General features: G+C 41.9%; 1 protein-coding gene across 1 annotated transcript in view; it reads left to right on the plus strand.

The window, feature by feature from the left end:
- The window catches only part of LOC121269681 (thrombospondin type-1 domain-containing protein 4-like), a 381,085-nt gene that overhangs the window by 51,216 nt on the left and 307,582 nt on the right, over window positions 1–22,287 (plus strand). Inside the window, exon 6 of the mRNA XM_041174524.1 lies at window positions 5,112–5,248. Coding sequence (XP_041030458.1) covers window positions 5,112–5,248 — 137 coding nt within the window. The remainder of the gene's footprint in view (window positions 1–5,111; window positions 5,249–22,287) is intronic.

Consider the following 22,287-nt stretch of genomic DNA (forward strand, 5'->3'; position numbering starts at 1 on the left):
AAACACAGCGGTTAATCTGGACTCAGCAAATTCCCAGGAAATGTGATGATGATCAGAATGAACTGCTTTTGTAATCTTGATTGAGCCATATGTATTGTCCAGGTAACCGGGGACAACCCTTCTTCAAAATAGTACGATGGGATCTTTCACACGCACTGGAGCAGGCAGTTGGGACTTTGGTTTAACATCTCGTCTGAAAGATGGCACCTCCAACAGTGCAGTGCTCCATCAGTACTGCACTGGATTGACAGCCTTGATTTTTAGCACCCAGTTTACTTCGAGGAGTGAGTGATACCTGAGTTGGCTGGCTAAATGGTCTTTATATTAACCAGCTCTGATTACACTTAAAGTTTTAATTTTCAACCTTTGATTAGGATACAGTCTCTACCACTTTAACTGTCCAAGCTGAGTGTGGGCAGCTGCCTATATCAGGCAAATAGTGCTAACCATTAATCAATTAAAAAGGTGCCGCTTAAAATATATTACATGCACCAGTTATTTTTGGCAGTTCAATTAATTCTTATCCTGTTTTTCTGGCAGTCTTCTATCTCCTTGATGGTCAACTCTGTGTTAAACATCACTTGGTATGGCTCAGGAGCCCCACTCTAGCATGACACGTTCTGACACATGGAGGCTGTAGGCTGAGAAGGTGCAGGATTTACTGATCTATGTTTCTTCTGCGCCCTCTTTTTGGCCAGTTGAACTTTCCATTTCTCCTTGCCTCTTATGATGTCCGCCTGAACAGTCGATCTCCAGAGGTCATGGCTGTTGACAACTTTCTTCCAGTTGTCAGTGTCAATGTCCACCATCTTCATATCTTGCTTGCAGGTCCCCTTGTATGGTCGCCTAGCAGATTGTGACCCAGTGGCCAGTTCACCATACAGGATGTTTTTGGGCATATTGCCTTCATCCATCTGCTGAATGTGGCTGAGCCATCACAGACATCGTTGGCCTTGTAATGAGTGTACCCTGCTGGAATTAGCATGCTCCAAAACCTCTGAGTTGGTGACCTGGTCCTGCCAAGCGATGCCAAGAATACATCTGAGGTAGCAAAGATGGAAACTGTTCTCTCCTGCCAACCTTACCATGTACTTACCATTTAAAACACCGTGATTTCAGCCAAAGTTCGGTCTTTAAGAAGTTTCAGTCAGGTGCTAGCACTGCACTTAAGCATGATTATTTTACTGATGATATTCTGCTAACCATTAACAAGTGGGAGGGACATTTGCTTCATGGGGATTGGTTGTTTTAAGAAAAAATGTTGAGTTTTGGTTTTACTGTCCATCGGCAACAAGTCATTAATGAAAGAAAGATTTAGCTAATGAAATAAGTAATCGAGGTTGTACAAGCAATTCATACTGAGTTTACATAAATACTCAGTGTTAACTGTAGCAGTGATTATTATAACTGGTGAGGTTAATTTAGGGCTATATCCTGAGGATAACTAGCTGATAAGGATGTTTGGATAGCCAGTCCATTGGTTGGATTTTCCTTTAGATACTGGTGATTAACAATGTTTCAGAACTCACATAACTTCATCCTTATGGACGTAGTTGAATTAAATTTCCTTCCCAGAGTTGCAGATGTTAGCTTCTGGACTGTGGGGATTGATGAGCTTTCTTTTGGCAGCAGGGGTACTAGTTTCACTTGGGTTTTTCGTTTGGGCTGGACCCTATTTTTTTTATTCATTCATGGGATGTGGGTGTCACTGGCAAAGGCCAGCATTTGTTGCCTATCCCTAATTGCCCTTGAGAACTGAGTGGCTTACTAGGCCATTTAAGAGGGCAGTTAAGAGGCAACCACATTGCTGTGGGTCCGGGGTCACGTGTAGACCAGTCCGGGTAAGGAAGGCAGATTTCCTTCCCTAAAGGACATTAATGAACCAGATGGGTGATAACAACAATCAACAATGGTTTCATGGTCATCACTAGACTTTTAATTCCAGATTTTTTTTTACTTGCGCGAATCATGATATCTGAGCCGGCTTCTCTCTCACCCTTCTCAATTTCAGATTCCTCTCACTAAAGCAACGCTCTTATCTCTGCCTGTAACTAGCTAGTGTAGCCATTTAACTTAACTTTGGTAACTTGCTGTCTGTCTTGAAGACACTTGTAAAAGTTCTCATTTTGAAATTGCTAGATAAAAATTGCTTTAATGAAATTAGTTTCCAAAAAAAATTTCTGTCTGTAAGAAAATACATTTAACAAAGGCAAAGAGCCTTTTGCTCATTTCTTGACTGGAGGCGTGCAAATCCCTTATTTTTCTACCTTAATTTCAAAGACAATCTCCTTACATTCAGTTAACCAATCAGAGTGACACGTGTGATTTCAAGTTAAATCATATTGGTCATTTACAAAACATTTTCCTAACAAATCTTGTTGGCATCTTTCGGTCAATTTACAGGGCACTGTTCTCACAGGGTAAGTTTAGTGCTATGGCATTTCCTGACCTGTGCTCCCTGTGAATGTAACTTGCTGTTAGTAGCATGGGATTGTTAAATTTATCCTTATATTTCATATTGCCCACCAGGTCCATCATATCCATTTATGGGATAGATCTCATCCAAGCATTAGTGTGCTGCCAAGTGCCAGTGGAAGCTGGACTCAAGCTCTAACATTTTCCTGAAGACCATGTGTAGATCCTCTGTTTCACCAGGACCTAGTGAAAAGACACAAAGGTTAGGTTAGGATTGCAAAGGAAAGGTGAACAGGAGGAGTGAGCAGCCTTGAGAATGTGGCTTGACATTGTGAAGCTTGCTGCATATTTGCTGAGATGAATTAAAGGATAGAAGAAACCTGTAGGCACCCTGATCACAAATGCCCCCTGTCTCACATTCCCCAACGTGCATGACTTTGCTTGGGTCACTAATCTCCAGGGCTTGATGCTCTGCTTGGATGATGGCTATATTGTTGCCTTCTCCTCCACCTGCCTAGTTCCTTTCAGTGTAATGTACTACAGGAAGGAGGTTATTAAGTAAATATTGAAAAGATAAATGGAGGTGTATGAGGCTTGTACATATAGTGCTTGTGGTCAGAATTGGAAGAAGAAGCTTGATGGGATAGGGATATTGTGATGCTGAATGTAAAGTCAAATGTGTGGAATAGGAAGAAGTGCTTGGAGGAGTTGGTGCTTATGCAAGTACTAGTATGTGAGAAGAGAATGGTGTTAGTGTCTGATGTAAAGAAAGCAAAGGAAGAAGTGAATATGTTTGAAATGGGAAAAAAAAAGGTATTGTAGTGTGCAATTCTAATTATATGCTGAAGGGTGTAATGAAAAGAAGGAAATTGTTGAGAGTGGTGGGGAGGGGTTAAAAGGGTGATGTGAGGCGGAGAGAGCTGTGGACACTGGGGAACGATATCTCTCTCCTTACTACGACATCGTCCATCAGCATCTTTAGAACAGGAATGGAGGGGCAGCCACCTGAACCACATCAGCTACCATAATATTTTCCAGCATTCTTGCAGTAAAAGTCAAAACTGGAAATGCAACTTTGCTTTAAAAGATGCATTATCACTTTCACCTGGTCTTGAGAACCCACTGGAAATTGTGTGCATTATGTAGGTATGCTGCCTGTTAGATTTTTATGAGGATCTCACGTGTAGCACTGATAAAGGAGAACCAGTGGATGTGGTGTATTTGGATTTTCAGAAGGCTTTTGATAAGGTCCCACACAGGAGGTTAGCAAATAAAATTAGAGCACATGGGATTGTGGGAAGTATACTAGTACGGATTAAGAATTGTTTATCAGACAGAAAGCAGAGAGTAGGAATAAACGAATGATTCTCAGGATGGCAGACTGTTACTAGTGGGGTTTCGCAAGGAGCAGTGCTGGGCCCAGAGCTGTCCACAATCTATATAATTGATTTGGATGTGGGGGCCAATTGTCATCTTTCCAAATTTTCTGATGACATCAAACTGGGTGGAAACGTAAGTTGTGAGGAAGATGCAAGGAAACTTCAAGAGGACTTGGTCAGGCTAAGTGAATGGGCAGATGGAATATAATGTGAATAAGTGTGAATTTATTCACTTTGGTAGATAAAACAGAAAGGCAAAATATTTCTTAAATGGTGAGAGGTTGGGAAGTGCAGGCGTCCAAAGAGACCTGGGTGCCCTTGTCCATGAGTCACTAAAAGTTAGCATGCAGGTGCAGCAAGCAATTCTCTACCCCAGAGTGCTGTGGAAGCTCAATCATTGAGCATGTTCAAGACAGAAATTGATAGATTTCTGGAGACTAATGACATCAAGGGATATTGGGACAATGTGGGAAAGTGGCATTGAGGTAGATGATCAGCCTTGATCTAATAAAACAGTGGAGCAGGCTCAATGGGCTGAATGGCCTACTCCTGTTTCTATGTTTGTATGTCTTAAGTTCCTATCAGGACGGCAGCCTGTTAGCTCCATTAATTATTTTAATTAGTGTTTAAATGGCTTTACTAGGCCTTTGACAGCTTGGCGGGTGCACAGCTGACTCCAGTGTGCGTCCACCGAACTGAAGATCTGATTGACGCTTGGTGACATTGGGACACACACCCGATGTCACCGCGCGTCATTTTACCTGTCGGTGAGCAGGGCCCATCCCTTACGCCGACCCGAAAATTCTGGCCATAAGTAAAGATTTTGTGCATTTGCACTCCCCACGTGGAGTTTAATTCATGAGAACACTTTTTGGGAATCTGGGTTGGAGGTCATTGAGCTCCCACCTTCAGTTAGAGCAGATGACTCTTCATCAGGAAAATCCATTCATAAATGTATCCTTACATTCAAGGATGCACATGTTTGAGGAAGCAACCAATGCAGATTGGAATCTGATCCCAATCTAATATTAATAGCTTTCTTTGCTATTTTCGCTGTTTGATGTGGATATACTTTGGATAAATGTAAATTAAATCCATTCTAACTAATGAATTTCCTACTATATTACATTTTGCATAGTGTGCCCGATTGATTTTATTACAAACACTCATGAGCTTTGATTTTGGTGTTCAAGGACTTTGGCATGTCCGCAGGCTATGTAAAAACCATGGCTTTGAATAAATGGCCCAATTAAAATGTCCAAATCCAACTGCTGTAAAATGCCAGCTCTGAACATTGTGTTTCTCCCCACTATTCAGTAACAGATAACCAAAAATGTGAGCTGAACTGCAGAGCCATTGGGTACAAGTTCTACGTGCGTCACGCCGCTCAAGTCATAGACGGAACACCTTGTGAACCTGGCTCGTTGAATATTTGTGTCAATGGACAGTGTAAGGTAAGCATGCACAGTCTCCGCTGGACTTGGACATTGTCACAACTTCCTCTTGTGTTTCATGGTTACAAAGTACAGTACCGGACATCTTTCAGCTATCAAACTGCTTTAGAGAGAAACCTGGAATATCTCGCTGCCATTCCGCCGTTGTAACTCTACCATGAGGGCAGTGGAAACCCGCTTAGTGAACGTGAACGGGGTTTCCAGTGCATTCTGTCGTAGATACAGTGGCAGCGAGGGAGCAACATCCATGCAATTCTTGTTCTCATTGTGGGATGCAATAGCTCTCACCGTACAAAGAATCAGCTGATACAAAATAGTTCTGAATGATGGATGTTGAGGCAATGGAAGTCTGTTTTGTTGTGAAAAGCCTGTTTTTAAAAAAATCCTCTAAAGTGCAGTTCATTGAATGTTCTAAAATCTATCACATTTGATGGTTCACAGTTTGATTGCCGAGCGGAGCTAAATTTCCCAGGTGGGTTTCTCTTGTTAATTGACTCCAATAAGCCATGCAGGAAATACTTACTTTCAACCAGTGATTTTAGTCAACTTCTACCCATATCTGGTATCTGTTCCACGGCTACGTTCGCTGCCGGATGTCCCTGCAGAGGGAGCACGCGGTGTCTGCTGACACGCTCGAGGCCTTCCGTGCTCGGTGGGCACAGCGGGGACTGGGGTGTTTTGTTGACCCCTTTAATCACATTTTGATTTAAAGTTTGTAAGGTTCCTTTAAATTTTGTCCTTGGTTTTACAGCTGACCTGAATTAGGGGCTGTGCCTGATTTATCCCAATTTGGTTGATTTAGTTTAATTGGTTTCATTTAAAAGATTATCTGGTATCTGTTTGGTCATTCAATTAAGTCCTGGAGTTTGAATCATACTAGAATCTCTGGCAAGTGAAGAAAAGGGTTGAAATATATAATATATATTAAATTGAGTATTGCTGAAAAAAAGAAGCATATCTAAACTTTTCATCTTGCACTCATCAGGCCACATTGCAAGAATACTAATAGAAGGGGAAAACAACAACTTATACTGAATGAGCTGAGAGTGCTGATTGGTTGGCAAGTGGCGTTGCCATGGAGAATGAACCAGTGATGGTGACTGACAGTTAACTGCCAAGCATTGTTTGAAATTTAAACAGGAAATTTGACCCTAATTGGTCAAGGAATTGCCCTGAGCAATGAGTCAACGAATGGCTGTCACTTATTTTGTTTAACTGAAACAGGCACAATGTGTGTACATGTTCTGTCTGCAAAGAACGGGGCCCTGTGTATTAATATATGTAGCTTCCAGTACACGCAAACGCGCCACATTGTGAGCCCAACTGACAACCTTAAACTGGTTGTCAGCGTAATTCTTAGCACACTGAGGATTCTTTAGTAAATGTTGTTGAATCGCAGAATCACATCTAATGTTGGACACTGTGTTTTGAGTTTTGAAAGCCCGGGCTGGTTGGGTACGGTCTGTACCCTGCCCATTGCGAACAGCGGCTGGGACATGCTGTTTGATACAATCTACCAGTCTCTCTTACAGTTCAACACGCTATAAGATTGGTCTTATTGGCAACCTCATAAATAGGGCCCAATCCATTTGCTCACCATGCAAGCTTGATGCTGAAATAAGGCGCATCAAAGGATAATGGCTACCCTGATCAGATCATTTCACGCTGTATATCACGCAAACTCATGAGCGGCCCTGAAAAGTACCCAGCCTACCTCAGATTGCTGTGGAAGAACAAGGTATCTCAAAAATTTGAAGAACAGGTGAAGCTAGCAGTTTCATGCTGCAGCAGCATCATGAGTGGTATTTGCCACTAGCAGTATGCTGCCATCAAGCCAAAAAGATGTTCTGCCTATCAAACAAATGAGTAACGTGGGATATGAATTTCAGTGCCAGTGTGATGCTAGGTATGTAGGCCGTATGTCCCAACGGCTGGTGGATTGTATCAAACAGCATGTCCCAGCCGCTGTTCGCAACGGGCAGGGTACACACCATACTCAACCAGCCCGTGTTTGCAAAACTCAAAACACAGTGGGCGGAATTTTCCCGTCGGCGATTTGGGGGCGGGGCCCGCTCGCCGACGGGAAAATGACGCGGGATGATGTCGGGTGGAACCCCCGAAGTCATCGCAGTCCATTTAAATTTTGAGGTAGGCGGGTGGACAGCGAAATCAGCTGTCCGCCTGCTGACCTGTCAATGGCCAACTAAGGCCATTGACAGGGTAATTAAGATAATTAAAGACCTGCCCGTCCAACCTTAAGGCTGGCGGGCAGGCCAGGAGCCCCAGCGGGCTTCTGATAAAACATGAAACCACATCCCCTGGCGGGATGAGGTTTCATGTCCGTTTTTAAAAACTTTAATAAAGTTTATGTGCTTCTTGTTAACATGTCCCATCTCATGTGACCACCATGTTAATAGTTTTTTTTATTTTTAAAGTTTTTTACACTGTCAGTAATCTCCCTGAGACAGCACTTAAGATTGTCAGTTGGGCTCGCAGTGTGACACATTTGTGTGTACTGGAAGCTAAACATATTAATACATAGGGCCCTGTTCTTTAAAGACAGAAAGAACATGTACCCACATTGTACCTGCTTCAGCCAAACAAAATAGTGACAGCCATTCACTGACTCATTTCTGAGGGCAACTTCTTGACCAATCAGGGTCAATCTGCCTGTTTAAATTTCAAACAATGCTTGGCAGCTGTCAGTCACCATCACCAGTTCATTCTCCATGGCAACGCCATTTGCCAACCAATCAGCACTCAGCACATTCAGTATAAGTTGTTATTTTCCCCTTATATTGGTATTCTTGCAAAGTGTTGTGAACAAAGCTAGTTGCAAAGCTTCGACATGCCTCATTTTTCAGCAATACTCAAGATCTGTGCTACCAAACCACTAGATATTAAATTATTAACTTTAATCCTCATGCACTGTGAGTTTTGATTTTTAATATACATGTATATAATGTACTGTAAATTTTTGATTATAATGCATTCTCTGCTGTGGACTATACATTTTAGAAAACAATTTATTATCCATGTACAATATACATCCTCTCTCCAAATCTCAATAAGCAATGAAAATCTATTTTGCCATGGAAATTAGAAGCTAAGATGAATGAAACTTTGGTCCCTGCATGCCGTTTGTTTTTATGTTTGCAAAATGAATAACAAAATTCTGAGGGATACAAGGAGTAGGGAAGTGGATAGAATTGCACCAAGCACTGACACAATCTGCTGTGTTAATCTCAGACACCCCGGTAAGAATTAGGTTGCTACATAAAAAAAAAGACCAGTGCTTCAGGGCAACAGGCCATTCACGTTTACCACTCACCTATACAGGAAACTTCAAACGCTGTCCGAATGTCAAATTAGTGTTCGCTGCCTACAAGGTGAGTGTCTGATTTTTGCAATGCTGGCACAGTTCTTTCAATCACTTAAATAAGCAGGTAGGTCCAGATGTAATGGGGGGGTGGGGGGGGGGGGGGGGGTTGGTTTTCTGTGACGGATATACGTTTTCTCATTATCCAGAACTTACAGTTTGAAACAGCTGGTTAATTGCTGACCATAATGTTGAGCAAACAAGTATAACGCACAGCATTAACCTTTCAATCCTGATTCTCTTTTCAGTTGTTCATGGCATAGCACACTAGGGCTGATACTGCAATCTAAATCTCATCGGAGAGAGGCGCTCACTTCAAGCCTTTCTCAAGAAATTGTGGGCAGCGTGCCTGCATTTTCACAAGAGCACCTCTCCCCGCTGTGAATGCCAGATCGTGGGAGCAGCACTGCTGTTCATGAGCATCACAGTACAGACCCACAGAATGCTTTCCTTATTGTCTGCTCATTTGTTCTTGTGCTTCACAATGCCAACCATCGTGAAATGAAGAAAGAATCTGAGGACCTTTTTAGACTGGCTTTTTCTTCCCTGAATAAATCAAAACAAACAGGAATGTTATTATTTACTTCAATACGGCAATCCTCAAGGGTGCCTGCACTGTCTGGTACTGCATTTCCTGTGCCAGAGATTTGCCATTCCCAGTCGCAGGCTCTGTGTCGTCTGGATGAATATAGCTTTGAAGAGTCTTAGAGCAGTTCCACTGATTTCATATTTGCTCAAATAGTTGGTTTCAAGGAAATGTTTTCCTTTCCTGCTTTGAAGGTAGTCCTACGAATGGAATACTTGTGGAAAAGCAAATGCCCTGAGAATTTGAACAAGCTTTTGTTTGTTTAGCAGTGATTAAGTTGGCATTGTCATGAAATGCATTGCCCAGATACAAAACTGATTTGGAATAGGCAAAATTGAGTAGAGATGGATAAAAGTGAATATAAAACTGTTGAAATGGGCAAACACAATAGAATGGAAGAAAGTTTGGGGGGGAAACGGACAAAACCGGTGAAGATGCAAGTTGATCTCGGAAGGATCAATTGCTGTTTCTAAGTGACTCCTATATTCCTAAGGAAAAATTGAAGAAAGTTTTTGCATCTTTGCCTTAAACCTGAACAGTGCCTTGGGCTCCCCCTCTTGGAACATCAGAGTCCAGTCTGTCGGATTTGGGAGAGGTCTGGATACCCATGCTGGGCATAGTTACAGGATTATTGCTAAAAGAACAAAGGGGAAACCATGAGAATATTTTTCACATGGAGGGTATTTTGAACAGAGACTGAGACCACAGTGTCATTGGATTGAATTAGATTAATATTTGGAAAGGTTATGGCGAATGGGTAGGGTAATTTGCTACAGAAGAATATTAGGCAAGATACAGTATCCAATTTGACAGTATTTTTCATCATTAAAAAAAAATCTATGTTGTATTTAGTACAGTAATTATTTTGCCATTTTTTGGTACGGTCACAGTTTTGGCATAACAATATTTGGCTGTAACAATATTTGTCATTTTTTTGGCATTGTACAGTATTTGATTGTACAGTATTTGGCACTGTACAATACTTAGCACACTATATTTGACATTAATGAAAGTTATTTTACAACTTGAATGTTTAACTCTTGAACATCTATTTTATTTTTCTAACCTGTCAAAGAGCTGGGCCTCATGTTTAATTTTCATTCCAATGCAAATGGTCTTTTTATTTTTACAACTAGATTTGTTTCTGTCCGAAGTGGATAATATAAATCAATGTCTAAATAGTTTTATGGTAATTTCTATCCACCTGCTATATCCACAACTGGAGTCTAACAATTAGAGCAGCAAGTATGTGCATGTAGAAACACAATGTGGATTCTAATCCAATGGTCAGAACCTGTGCATAAACACATTAATGCTCCAAAAATGATGAGATTGAGGGCACCGATGATAATGCAAGCGGAGTATATGGTTCGTGTTCCCGAAGGACATACCACCTCAAAAAAATTAATTTCAACCTAAGATAGCCCTCTCCTGCGTTTGGGACACTCTTTCCATTTTGTTCATGCTTTCTGGCTTTCCTTGGTTATCTACTTAAGACCCGCCACATTTGGACTCAAGAAAATACCAGGCTTCACAGGAAGGCAGCAGCCCTCCCTTGATTGTTGGTATCTAACATTCTGCCTACCTGATGCTTTGGAGCTCACAGTAAGCACCAAAAATATTTAACTGAGCTGTCCTTGTATCATAATACAGTGTCAATTCATTCGGGTACAGACATGTTTGGAGCCTAATGACTTACTGTTTCACCACTGTGACTGGACCACTATGTTTTAAATTTCAGAAGCAGCTGTAAAATTCAAGAATCTATTTTTGATCAGAAAAGTGCAGCTTATCCTGATGTTGAAAATCTCCCATCAAGTGTCATATTGTATCCATAGCAGCATGTTTCAACATGTTAAAATTGAGTGCTCTTTACTATATGCAAATAAATCACAACGGCATTGGAGCACAGGTCTTATTTGGCGGTATCACACAGGAAGTCTTTGTTCTTCAGTGAATGTTAGTCCCATGTATCGCCAAGAATTGCTGCACTATCTTGAAGTGTCTGAGGAGTTTACAAGGTTTTATTTGTGCTTCAGTTTTAATTATATGATAACTTTCCTAATCCCACACTGCCAATTGGGAAGCCACATCTAAAGAGGCCATGGGATGGAAACAGGACTGTAAGATTGTAGACCCAATTCTCCAGCTTTTTCTTCTTTTAAGAATAGTTCTCTGTAGGGATTATTGAATCAGGGAATTTATCCTTTTATCCTTCTGCACATGAAAAATAAAATTAACTGTATGTCATAGAAAGCTAAACAACATTTAACAAATAGCACCTCAGTGATTGACTTACAGGGTAATTATTGAAAAGGTAAAGCTAAGCAGAAATTAAAATCTGCTTTCTTTTCAACAGTGTGATTTATAATGCTGAACAATAGCTGAAGTAAATGGTGCTATCTTAACAATCTGGCTAAAATGTTCCAGTTATTTATTACTTTACAGCAAACAGCGTAATACCATCTAGCAGATGCCTAGATAAGAAAGTCTAAAGTTTGAATAAGGGAATGAAGCTCCCAGTAGATCTGAAAATCAGAGTATCCCACAATAAATATGTATAAAGAAAGCCATTTAGCCCATCATAATTCATTTGTCTAGGAAATCCTTCAGCCCCCTCATTGTAGCTTCCAATTCTGTCTTAAATAAATTTAGAGTTTTTAAGCTACAACTATATTAATCATTTTGTGTGAAGCAAAGTTTCTGATAACAAGTCTGCAGTTTTCTTTTACTCATTTGTATCTGTCTTCCCTTGCCCTACTACTGAAATTTAAAGTAATATTCTAGATTTATCTTTTTGATTACCTGACCTTTTCAGATGGCTCAGTTCAAGGCTGAAAAAAGGTTTTTCTTCACAACGCAGACCCTTTAAACTAAGAATCAGCACTATAGCTCTTCTCTGCACTGCTTCAAGTGAACTGAATGTCTCCCTTGTCTCTCAGTGACCAGATCTGGGCACAGTATTTAAAGAATGTTCTGACTGGAGCAAAGTAGTTTGATCGCAACTCCCTCAGACCTATACTCCACAGCTTTGAATATGTTCTACAGTATATCGTAATGGGCAAGGGCAGTAAGTTCACAAAATCTTTGAGGATATTGACGGTGTTTGTAGCCGTGATACATGTAGCTGCATTGTAGAGGAGCAAGGGATGAGAAAAGATAATTTTTTTTGTTCTGTATTTCTATATATATATATATATAGAAGACCTTCCAGTTTCAGACTTCAGTTTCTTTCTGACTTTGACCTTTTCGTTGATGCCTTCAGTTTGTTAAGACAGCTGCCCAATATTCTTTGCAATTCCCAATATTGCAGTACAGTTTGCAGAAGAGAAAGACACCAAGTGGCAAGGGCACTTAAGTTCTTTGTGCTTCGCCTGCTTCCCAAATTGCAGCATGTTTGTGACATTCCAATATACAATGATGGTGGGTAGGTGAGGTAACACAAAGTTTGAAATTCAGGCATTAATATGTCACCCATCCACTTTACCAATGTAGCCCCTACTGTGAAGATATAGAAAGGAAGGATCATAATGAATGGAGGATACTTGCTGTGTGGTATCATCATGTCTCCATACTGGTCCACACCAATTCCTTTTACAAATTCAATCTAAAAGGATCCATAAGCCCAGCACATTTCTGAAGCTGTGAACAAGGGTCTAAAAATCCTGAACAGCACTACATGTCCTATCCATCTCCCTCCCTATGGCAGGTCTTCTCACAATAGCTTGAATGCTGTTTTTCCTGCTAATAGTTTTGTTACAGGTGACTCGTTATTTTTTATTCGTTCACGGGATGTGGGTTTCGCTAATGCTGGGCCAGCATTTATTGCCCATCCCTAGTTGCCCTTGAGAAGGTGGTAGTGAGCTGGCATCTTGAAGCACTGCAGTCCATGTGGTGTAGGTACACCCACAGTGCTGTTAGGGAGCGAGCACCAGGATTTTGACCCAGCGACAGTGAAGGACTGTGAAGTGAAATGATACATGAAGTCCAGTGTTGTCCCACACTGCAAATGTGAATTTAGAGACACGGCAAAAAGAGATTGTAATAAAAACTAAAAAAAAATATTGGAAATATTCAGCAGGTCAGGCAGCATTTGTGGAGAGAGAAGCAGGGTTGACGTTTTGGGTTTGTGACCTTTCATGAGAACTGGGAGAAGGTAAAAATGGAAAAGGATTTGAGCAAGTGAAAAGGGGGGAGGTGGTAAAAAGAATAAAAGGGAAGGTCTGTGAGAGGATAGAGGGCAGGAGAGATTAAACAGCAAGAGGTTTCTTGGTGCAATGCCATGCAAAAAATGTGTCCGGAGGAGATGTGAATGGCAGAATAGCTGCTGTCCCAATGCCAAGTGAAGGAAACAAGAGAGAAATAAGAGAGAAAAAGAAATATAAAATAAACTGGCAGTAGAAGTTATGGGGGAGAATTTTTCCTGTGGTGGACGGGCTGGGTTGGAGCGGGTGGGGACGGGCATGGAGCTGATCGCCACCCACAAATGGCTGCGTGCCGCTATTTTACGCGGGTGGGCCAATTAAGGCCCGCCCAACATAATGCGCGGCCAGTGGAGCTCAGCAGTACCTGTGCACAGAGCTGCCTCAGGGACATTGAATGGATTAGAAAACTTTTTAATAAATAAAGTAAAAATTTATTTAAACATGTCCCCTCATGTGACAGTGTCACATGAGCTGGGTCATGTTTCTGCAGTTGGGAAAATGTATTTATTTATTTTATCAAAGCTTCAGGAAACCTCATCCCACCCGTGGATGAGGTTTTCTGGAAAACACGAAGGCCGCTTGAGCTCTTCACCTGCCCGTCAGCCTTAAGGTTGGACGGGCAGCGTTCTTGACAAGCTTAATTACCTTTTAATGGCCTTAATAGGCCGTTGAGCCGAACGAAATAGCGAAATGTTGCATGATGATGTCAGGATGCATGCCCGATGTCATCGCACGTCATTTTACACATCAGCGTGGCAGGTCCACCCCCAAACGCCAACCAGAAGATTCAGCCCATGATCTAAATTATTGAACTCACTGTTGAGTTCAGAAAGCTTGAAACCTCCAATCGAAATGCAAAGCTCTTTGAGTTTGCATTGAGCTTCATTGCAACACTTTAGCAGATGATAAATTGCTAAAATTAACTCCTACGGCCCTCATCTCGTGGTAAGCAGCCAGCAGCTTGAGAGAGCATTGCACTTTTTGTATATCACTGATTTCCTCGCTGAACTTCACTACTCGCACATGGAATCCTACGGTTTGGAGTGATACATTCCACTAAATATGCAGCTGGCCTCCAACTCCCTGTGTGGACTCTAGCTGCAACATTGGAAGAGCAACCTGTCGTGGTGAATCAATGGGGATCTCCCTTCACTCCAGCCGTTCATGCCATTATGTGTGGCTTTTTCCTGTAAGCAAAGGGAAAACCTAGATGCGTTGGAATGGGAAGAGTGGAGTTAGTGGAATCCAGGTCCCAGTGGAACCTTGTGTGAGTCCATGAACTTGTACACAGGTAATTTTGCTGGCAGCACATTTGGTGATTGCATGATTTGTATGTCACATTAGAAATATATGTAAGTGCTAACAACGAAGTCTGCCCTGCAGAATGTGCGTACACTAAAGAGCTAAAAGGTTGTCTGAACATTCTCCAGGCTGTCTCCAAATTGACAATGAACTCTTGTAGTCATTGATGCTAGAAATGGGCAAAGGGCAAAATGTGGGAACACATAACTTTACATTCTTCCTGTGTTCAGAGCTCTTTTTCATCCCCATGATCCATGGATGTGCATTTATTTTTTCTGTTGTCTCCGGTCAAGACTTCCTTGATATGGGCCCGACTGGAAGATGTTGCTCAGCTTCAAGGAGCAAAACACCCTTTTGCAGCATTCTGATGCTGCAATTTGGCCCTGCCTTCATGAACTATTAAAAGGCAACAGGACTGAAAGGTTATGTTAACAGTGCAATCAGCACTCCCTCAGCTGTTCTGCCAGGCCATTCCTGACTTATTATGGAATGGGTAATCAACAGACCCTTTCCCACCAGCCTTAACATCATGGTGGCCATCACATGTGGTGCATGAGATGCAGCCTTAGCTCATATTTCAGTGAGTGGACTTCCCACTGATCCCACATATACCAGGGTTGTCATCGCGACTGGTCGCCAGCAGGTGCAATATCAATATCAATATCATTATCATTATCATTAGCAATATCTTTATCAATATCAAACCCTGAGGAATTTAAGGGTCAATATATATCTTTTTGGAATTACTTTTTGGTGAAAGTTTTGACTTGCTCATGACATTGCATTACTTGCTGGTAAGACCCCGAGATGGGAGTTGTGGTGGATGGGAAGGGGCGATGATAACAGGAGGGGCACCAATTACGTGTTGGCATTGGCACTAAGAAGTGCTGTGGAACTGTGAGGAGCACTGCTACTCCACACCAACTGTAAAATAACTATCTTTTTTGGTATGTTGCGAGGCTAATGCCTGTTTTAGGCAGCTGTCAGAAATGCCCGAAAAATAAAATTGTTTGACCCAATTTGCGGCTGTATTTCAGGCATCCTCAGATGCAAGAGAGCACCATGTAATCTCCTTTGGACCTTGCACTGCATGCAACCGAACCACTAGTTTGGCTTCATCTGAAGTGCTGTGTGCACTTCTGATCTGTTATTTGGAAGCCACCCATTGATTGGAGAGGACCTCACAAAGGGCAACTAAATCGATAGCTTGGATTGGTTACCCATTTTAAAGAGAGGACGCAGTAGCTGAAAATCAGCAGTTGAGAAGAGACAGTACACGGCGATCTTTATGGAATTATTCAAGGGCCAACAGTATAGACTGAATAAACATCAATATACAGAATATGTCACACATTCTACAAAAGACATAGCCTGCCCAGAGTGTGGTGAATGTATGAAATAGAAATATCAAAGGAGGTGGTGGTAAGTTCAAAATTTTATTGGACAAAGAAACTTTGTAAAGAGGTATTGTGTGATATTTCCCAGACGTTAAGACTGGTAAAATGGACTACAGTGAACTTTTGAGGTCAATTACATTCTTATGTTCTGAAATACCTATAACCTTGTGTGAAGGCCTGACATGGGTGAATAATAAAAGTTGAATGGGTTGATAGGTAACACCTTGTGACATTGAATTTTGGGCCATCTACCTAGTGCTTCATATTGTTGGGAAAGCTGACCTTGCCAGCTTGCTTCATAAAGACTCATAGAATTGTCATTCCTGCACCTGGCGACTTGAAGGCTGCAAAATGAGCAACGGCCCTTAAGCTGCCACTGGCTTGTTGGATATCACTGGGGGCATATACAAATTATAAAGAAGAATTGACCTTGCAAAGGTCAGTAGGTCTGGCAGATTATATGTGGTGCATGCATGCCAGTCTGGTAGTGCTGGTGTTGAACCAGGACCGGATAATGGATTTGTTGTCTATACTTGTCATTCCCAATCTAGGTGGATGAATTTGGTCCAAACAAATTATCTTCGGATCTGATGAATTATTTCAGTAAGACACCAGTTCAGCTGCTGTATAACCTGATTACTTGTAAATTTCAATCTCCATCTTTTTATCTTTAGCATCCTAGGTAACCACACTTTTGTTACGTGAAATGGATACATTTGAATAATTTCAACTAACTCTTCTTTGGATGTCTTAAGTTAGTGCTGACAGTAAGTTAATATGTTTACTATCAGCCTGTGCAGCAATGCAGCCTTGGCGGTAAGTGAATGCATTTATCATTTAACTACGGTTCAGCTCTTGGAAGTGTCTCCATGCACAATGGTTCAAAGCTTGCCCCTGGTTATCAAATCTTTCCCTCCTTCTTAGGTGCTGTCACTTTGAAGTGTGTATAAAGCAGCTGGAAACTTCGGAAGATGCTTTAATTTAAAACAGGCTATGACATATCTTGAAAAATGGTTAAGAGTATGGAAGTATTCTTTAGAAATCAAGCATTGCCTGAGGGGATAGAAAAGAAGATAGATGATACTTTTTTTTTGCCGACAAAGGACTGTCCAACAAAGTTTAACAGAAACTTGGCGCCTACCAGTGATCAGTACAACCTGTCCTCTAATAAATCACCTTGTGGTTTAATACAGATCCATGAAAATTATATTACCTCATTTGATTTTTAAGACAAACAAAACTTAACTTTGTACATTAGGTTGTAATGAATCTTTGTGTCTCGTGGACACAGAAAAAACATGTCACGTGGTCAGCTTTCTTGAGTGCTATAATAAAACCCCAAATTCTATTTTATAACCACAAGTTAAATCACCCTGCTAAACAGAAAATGACATGTTTGGCTTTGATCCTCAATACTGTGTGTATTTGTAGAAGTAAATAAATAGGTTGTGCTCAGTCAGTGGAAAGTAAAGTGGATTTCAGATGCCTCCTTTAAACATTGTGTAACTTGTGATGGAAAAGATGTTCTATTTTGATCACAGATATAGATTCTGTAGTAAAGATTAGTTATTGTCAGTCAGGAAACAACAAAGGCTCATAAATTTTCTTAAAACTGTACCTCTAGAATGACTGCAAAACAATCTTAGACATAAATGAATGGCATTGAATAGGTAAAGGCACAATACAATCTAACGTGGACTTTAGCCAATGCAGTTAACCTCATGGTAAAGGGTCTGCAAGCTCCTTAATGACAAGTGGTATAAAACTCACTAATTAAGATTACCCGTTTAACCTTGTCTTGCTATCCACAGCACTTATCCCTATCTTCCCAGGGCTGACTTGCTCATGTTCCCAGCATCTCAGGAATGATCAGGTTCTAAATATCATTTCATTTTTTAAAATTGAATTTTGGCATAATAATTGGTTAAAATGCTTTGAACACCTCGATGTCTGGTGTCTTGCTTATCAGTGCTTGGAATCCCACATAGCATGATTTTACACCCCAGTCCCACCTGGTATGTTCGTACCTCTTGCTCTTTCGGGTAAATTCCTACCTCTGCTCTTCATTTATATCCCTTTTTCCACGTGATCACGTACATTCTTACCTCCTGCTCCTTCAGATTTGATCCTGCCACATCGGGCAAATTTCGATCAAAGCCAAATACTGTGAATGCTGGAAACCTGAAAGGAACACAGAAAATGCTGGAAAAACTTAGCAGGTCTGACAGCATCTGTGGAGAGAAAAGCAGAGTTAACCGTTCGAGTCTGTATGACCCTTCTTCAGAGCTAATATTTTGACCTTGGGGCTCCTTCCTGTGTATTCATAATTGTGCAGGGCTCCTGTTTTCTACAGCCACTGCTAGTTTGTCACTTAAATTTCAGTGCAAGATATGGAAGGACTAGTATCATACTGATAGACCAATGGGAACAGCACTGGATAACCACATTGTCTAAGAGTCCAAATTGTGTTCATGTTTGCTGCTGCCTGCTTTCTCAGTTATTATAGTTGGTGTAAAGTGGGGCAAATTAATTAGAAAGGTTTTTTTTAAATAAATATGCATAATATTCAATAACGTAGCAATGAAAAAAATACTTGAGGCAAATTTTACAAATTTAAGTTCTCTGGGTACAGATTCTGGGGGCCGGATCTTTGTTGCCATGATGGAATCAGAGAGGAGGCAGACGGTGAAATAAAATGGCACCAATGCTGTGCGTGACAATGTCCCATCTCCCTTCCCAACCCTGCTGATTTTTGCAAGGACAAGAGGAGAGGAGGGGTGGAGGGGTATGGCGGAGGGCAGGAGGTTGGGTGGCAAAATGAGATGCACACATCATTAATTGTGTGGGTTTAGGTAACCAAGCAGTGCCTTAAGAGCTTGCCATCTTAATTTTCGTGGGAGTGGGCAGCCGTTGAGAGCCGCGTAAAACTGAACAGCACCAGTCTGTCGGGAACAGAGTCGGCAGTGCGAAAAATCTTTCATTTGTTTGAAAAAATTGGAAGTTTTGAAGAAACTCCATTCCACAGCAATGAAATTTTAACGTCATTAACATTTTCCCCCACTGGCCGGGATTTTCCGGCACCGTCTCGGGTGGGACCCGCTGCGGGCGAGGCGGTGCCCCAGCCAGAAGTCCATTGACGTGCGGCGGGACCGGAAGATCCCGGCGGTGGGCAGGTGTGGAAAATCCCGCCCATTATCCCAGGTTCCAGCACTTAATCTGCGCTGGCTAATTTGAAGATTCAGGTGCTTTCATTTTTTTTTTTTAAAACCATGCCCAGAGACTCAGCCCAGAACATTACCAACTTCCCAGGTGTCCTGCTTCCATCTTGACCACCTACCCACCAATGGCCTCCTCTCCTGAGCCATCACGAATTAACACCCCGCCTCCATCAGGATCGGAGGCTTTGACTGCTTCCCATCGGGAGCGGATTCACGACCTGGAAACGAAACCCCCCCTCCCGAATCCTGCCTCCTCTGCGAAAATCTGGCACTGGTGTGTAAAATCCAGTGAACCTACTGAACTTGGGGCCTGACTTCATCATATGCACTCCCAGTGAGTGAAGTTCCATGACAAAAGCACAAAATCCATAACATGTATTCTCAAATCATATTTCAAAAGGGAATTAGAAAACAATTTGTAAAGGATGAATATCACGTAGAACAGAAATGGCATGAAATCCAGTTATTAAAGGAATTGGAAATGAAAGCCTCAGTGGTCAGTTATTTTACCTGCTTCGAGGTTTTCCATGCCATCCACTATTGCCAGGAGCTTGAATGACCCCATAGACTTCGATGAGCGTACCTCTGTAGCCAGAGGTGTAATAGAGACCCCAGGTGTCCTTGACCTTTGTGTTTCCCTTCTTTCCTATGAATCAGTGCCCAACGCAGTCGAGATTGTGCACTTGGCAAGTTGGGAACCAGACTGACACATCTAGTCCAGGCTCTAGTTGGCGCAATTAACTGCTGATACTCATTAGATCAGTCGGCATTTGTAAAGAAGCAAAGGTTGGTTAAAAAGACTTTGGGTAAGTAGCCCCCCCAATCATTAGAACTGAAGACTGAGAGAGAAACAGACTCTTGAGTAAGATTAAAAAAATATGGAGCCAAAGTAGAGAAAGGGGGAGTGGGAGAGAGCCAACAGGTACACTGGTCATTGAGAGAGAATAAATGAATAAAATTAAGAGAAGACTGATGTAAAAGATAATCAAGGAAGTGATCAAGGTACATAAAATAGACGAAGGAATCTGCAAATATTGAAGGGTGTAAAGACACAGGAATGGCTGAGACAGCTAAAACAATGACAAATTGGGGTTAATCTTCCACAGGGTGCTCCTGATTTCCCACTGCAACTTTGGTGGAAGATCAGCTGAAGCATTGGAAAAATGGCATGAGTGGCATCCATGTCTTTCCTCAGGGTTTTGTGATGAGATTTCATTGAAGTTATGATAGGAAATCAGGAGAAGCCCTGCAAAAAAAAAATCTCACTATTTTTGCATCACTGTATATTGCAAATGGGTCAGGAAACAGGTGCAATTGTCACTGTTGTAATGGCCCATGTGCTTTTGGGGAAAAATCTATATTTTGTGTTGGGATGAACTGGAGCCTGCACTTTCGCAATGACAGAAAGGCTCCTTGTCATGAAAATGGTATGAGAGGTCAGAAGTAAAGGCCCCATCTCCCAAAAATTTGCAGGTGGTTGGTTGGGGCCTGGGGGGTGGCGGGGGAGGGGGGGGGGGGGGGAGGGGGTGGGGGTGGGGGGGGGTTGAGGCAGGTCAGGATTTGCACATGCACCTTTCACATAAAACAACAGCTGTCTCCACTCATTTTGGTGACCTGGGTATGTGAAACACAATGTGCGCAGGTTAGACCTCATAGGAGCAGGCCTGAAAGTTGCAGTGCCCTTTTGGAGAGGTGGGGTATCCCTTTGGATATGGTCCAGGGACACCTTTAAGGGAGGTCAGGTGGCCCTAGGGAGAAGTAAAGTGCCCTTAAGGGATTGTTAAAATTAGGCAAGAATGTGCATAAAATCATTAACTGTCAAGCTTATTAGAACTGTTAAAATGTCAAAATAAACTGTCAAAGGCAACTGTCAAGCTGCCAAGGTCTTTAAAACTCCTTCCCTTTAAACCTTTGCTTTCTATTTTGCTCTGCCTGTTGAGGTAACCCTGAGGGCTACTGTTACTGGATTAGTGCTGCATGATTGATTTCACAGCTTTCCTTTATCACAGTGTGGTGCCTGCTATTTTAGTCCAATTGATAGTGCCAAGTAGTTATAGATCTTTTGAAGTAGGACTATGAATTCCAATGCTTGTTTTAAAAAAGCATCATGCACTTCAATTAAACTTTTGTTCTTATGAGGGGCTATGTAGTTGAAGGAATATAAATGTAGTAAATTGGGTTTTATGAACATGACTGTTCCTTTTTTAATAAAGTCTGCAAAGGGTACGTGGAAATTTATATTATTTAATCGCAGCATGGTTCCTGAGGTCTACCAGTGATGCCTATTGGGTGAGTTGGCATGGTGGGTGTAAGGGTAAACAGTAGTGGATAGGGGAACATGGATTGGCATGAGTTGGCACTAATTTGGCATGGGGCAATAAAGGGCCATGGTGATGGGCAGAGGGGCATAAAGTGGCAGGGAGAGTGTGAGGGGCCATGGGGGATAAGCAGAGGGGCTTGACATGGCATGGAGGGAAAGTCACATGGTACGTGAACACAGAGACTGGCCTTCTGCCCAGCCTGCCTCTGCACCTGGCAGCCTCTGCACTCATAGTGGGTTGCTCAGCCCAATTCCCAGAGAAACCCACAATGCCAGAATGAAAATTCCAACTTCCAGGGCACTTTCTCCCTGGTCAGGTTTGCATTCCTGGGAAATGCATTCCTAATGCGGTAATAGAAACCTAGGCCTAGGTTTCTTTGAAAGATGATTTCTGGTAAACTACCACTTGCTTCCAGAAAGTGATCATGTGACCAATCTGCCTCAGAGGTAGCAATAAAAGGGTCAACCAGAATTTAATTACAGGGGTGAGTAGGTTCCTGGGTGTGGCTCTGATCTCAAGCAAGGTTTTAGTTTTTAGTTTAGAACAAGCTTGGCTTAGGAAACATCTCTTTCACTCAGGATTCAGTTGAAATTTTGTGTGTAGGCTAAAAGAGTTTAAAACTCTTATTAAC

The sequence above is a fragment of the Carcharodon carcharias genome, chromosome 1, assembly GCF_017639515.1.
Source record: "Carcharodon carcharias isolate sCarCar2 chromosome 1, sCarCar2.pri, whole genome shotgun sequence".
Taxonomy (NCBI): domain Eukaryota; kingdom Metazoa; phylum Chordata; class Chondrichthyes; order Lamniformes; family Lamnidae; genus Carcharodon; species Carcharodon carcharias.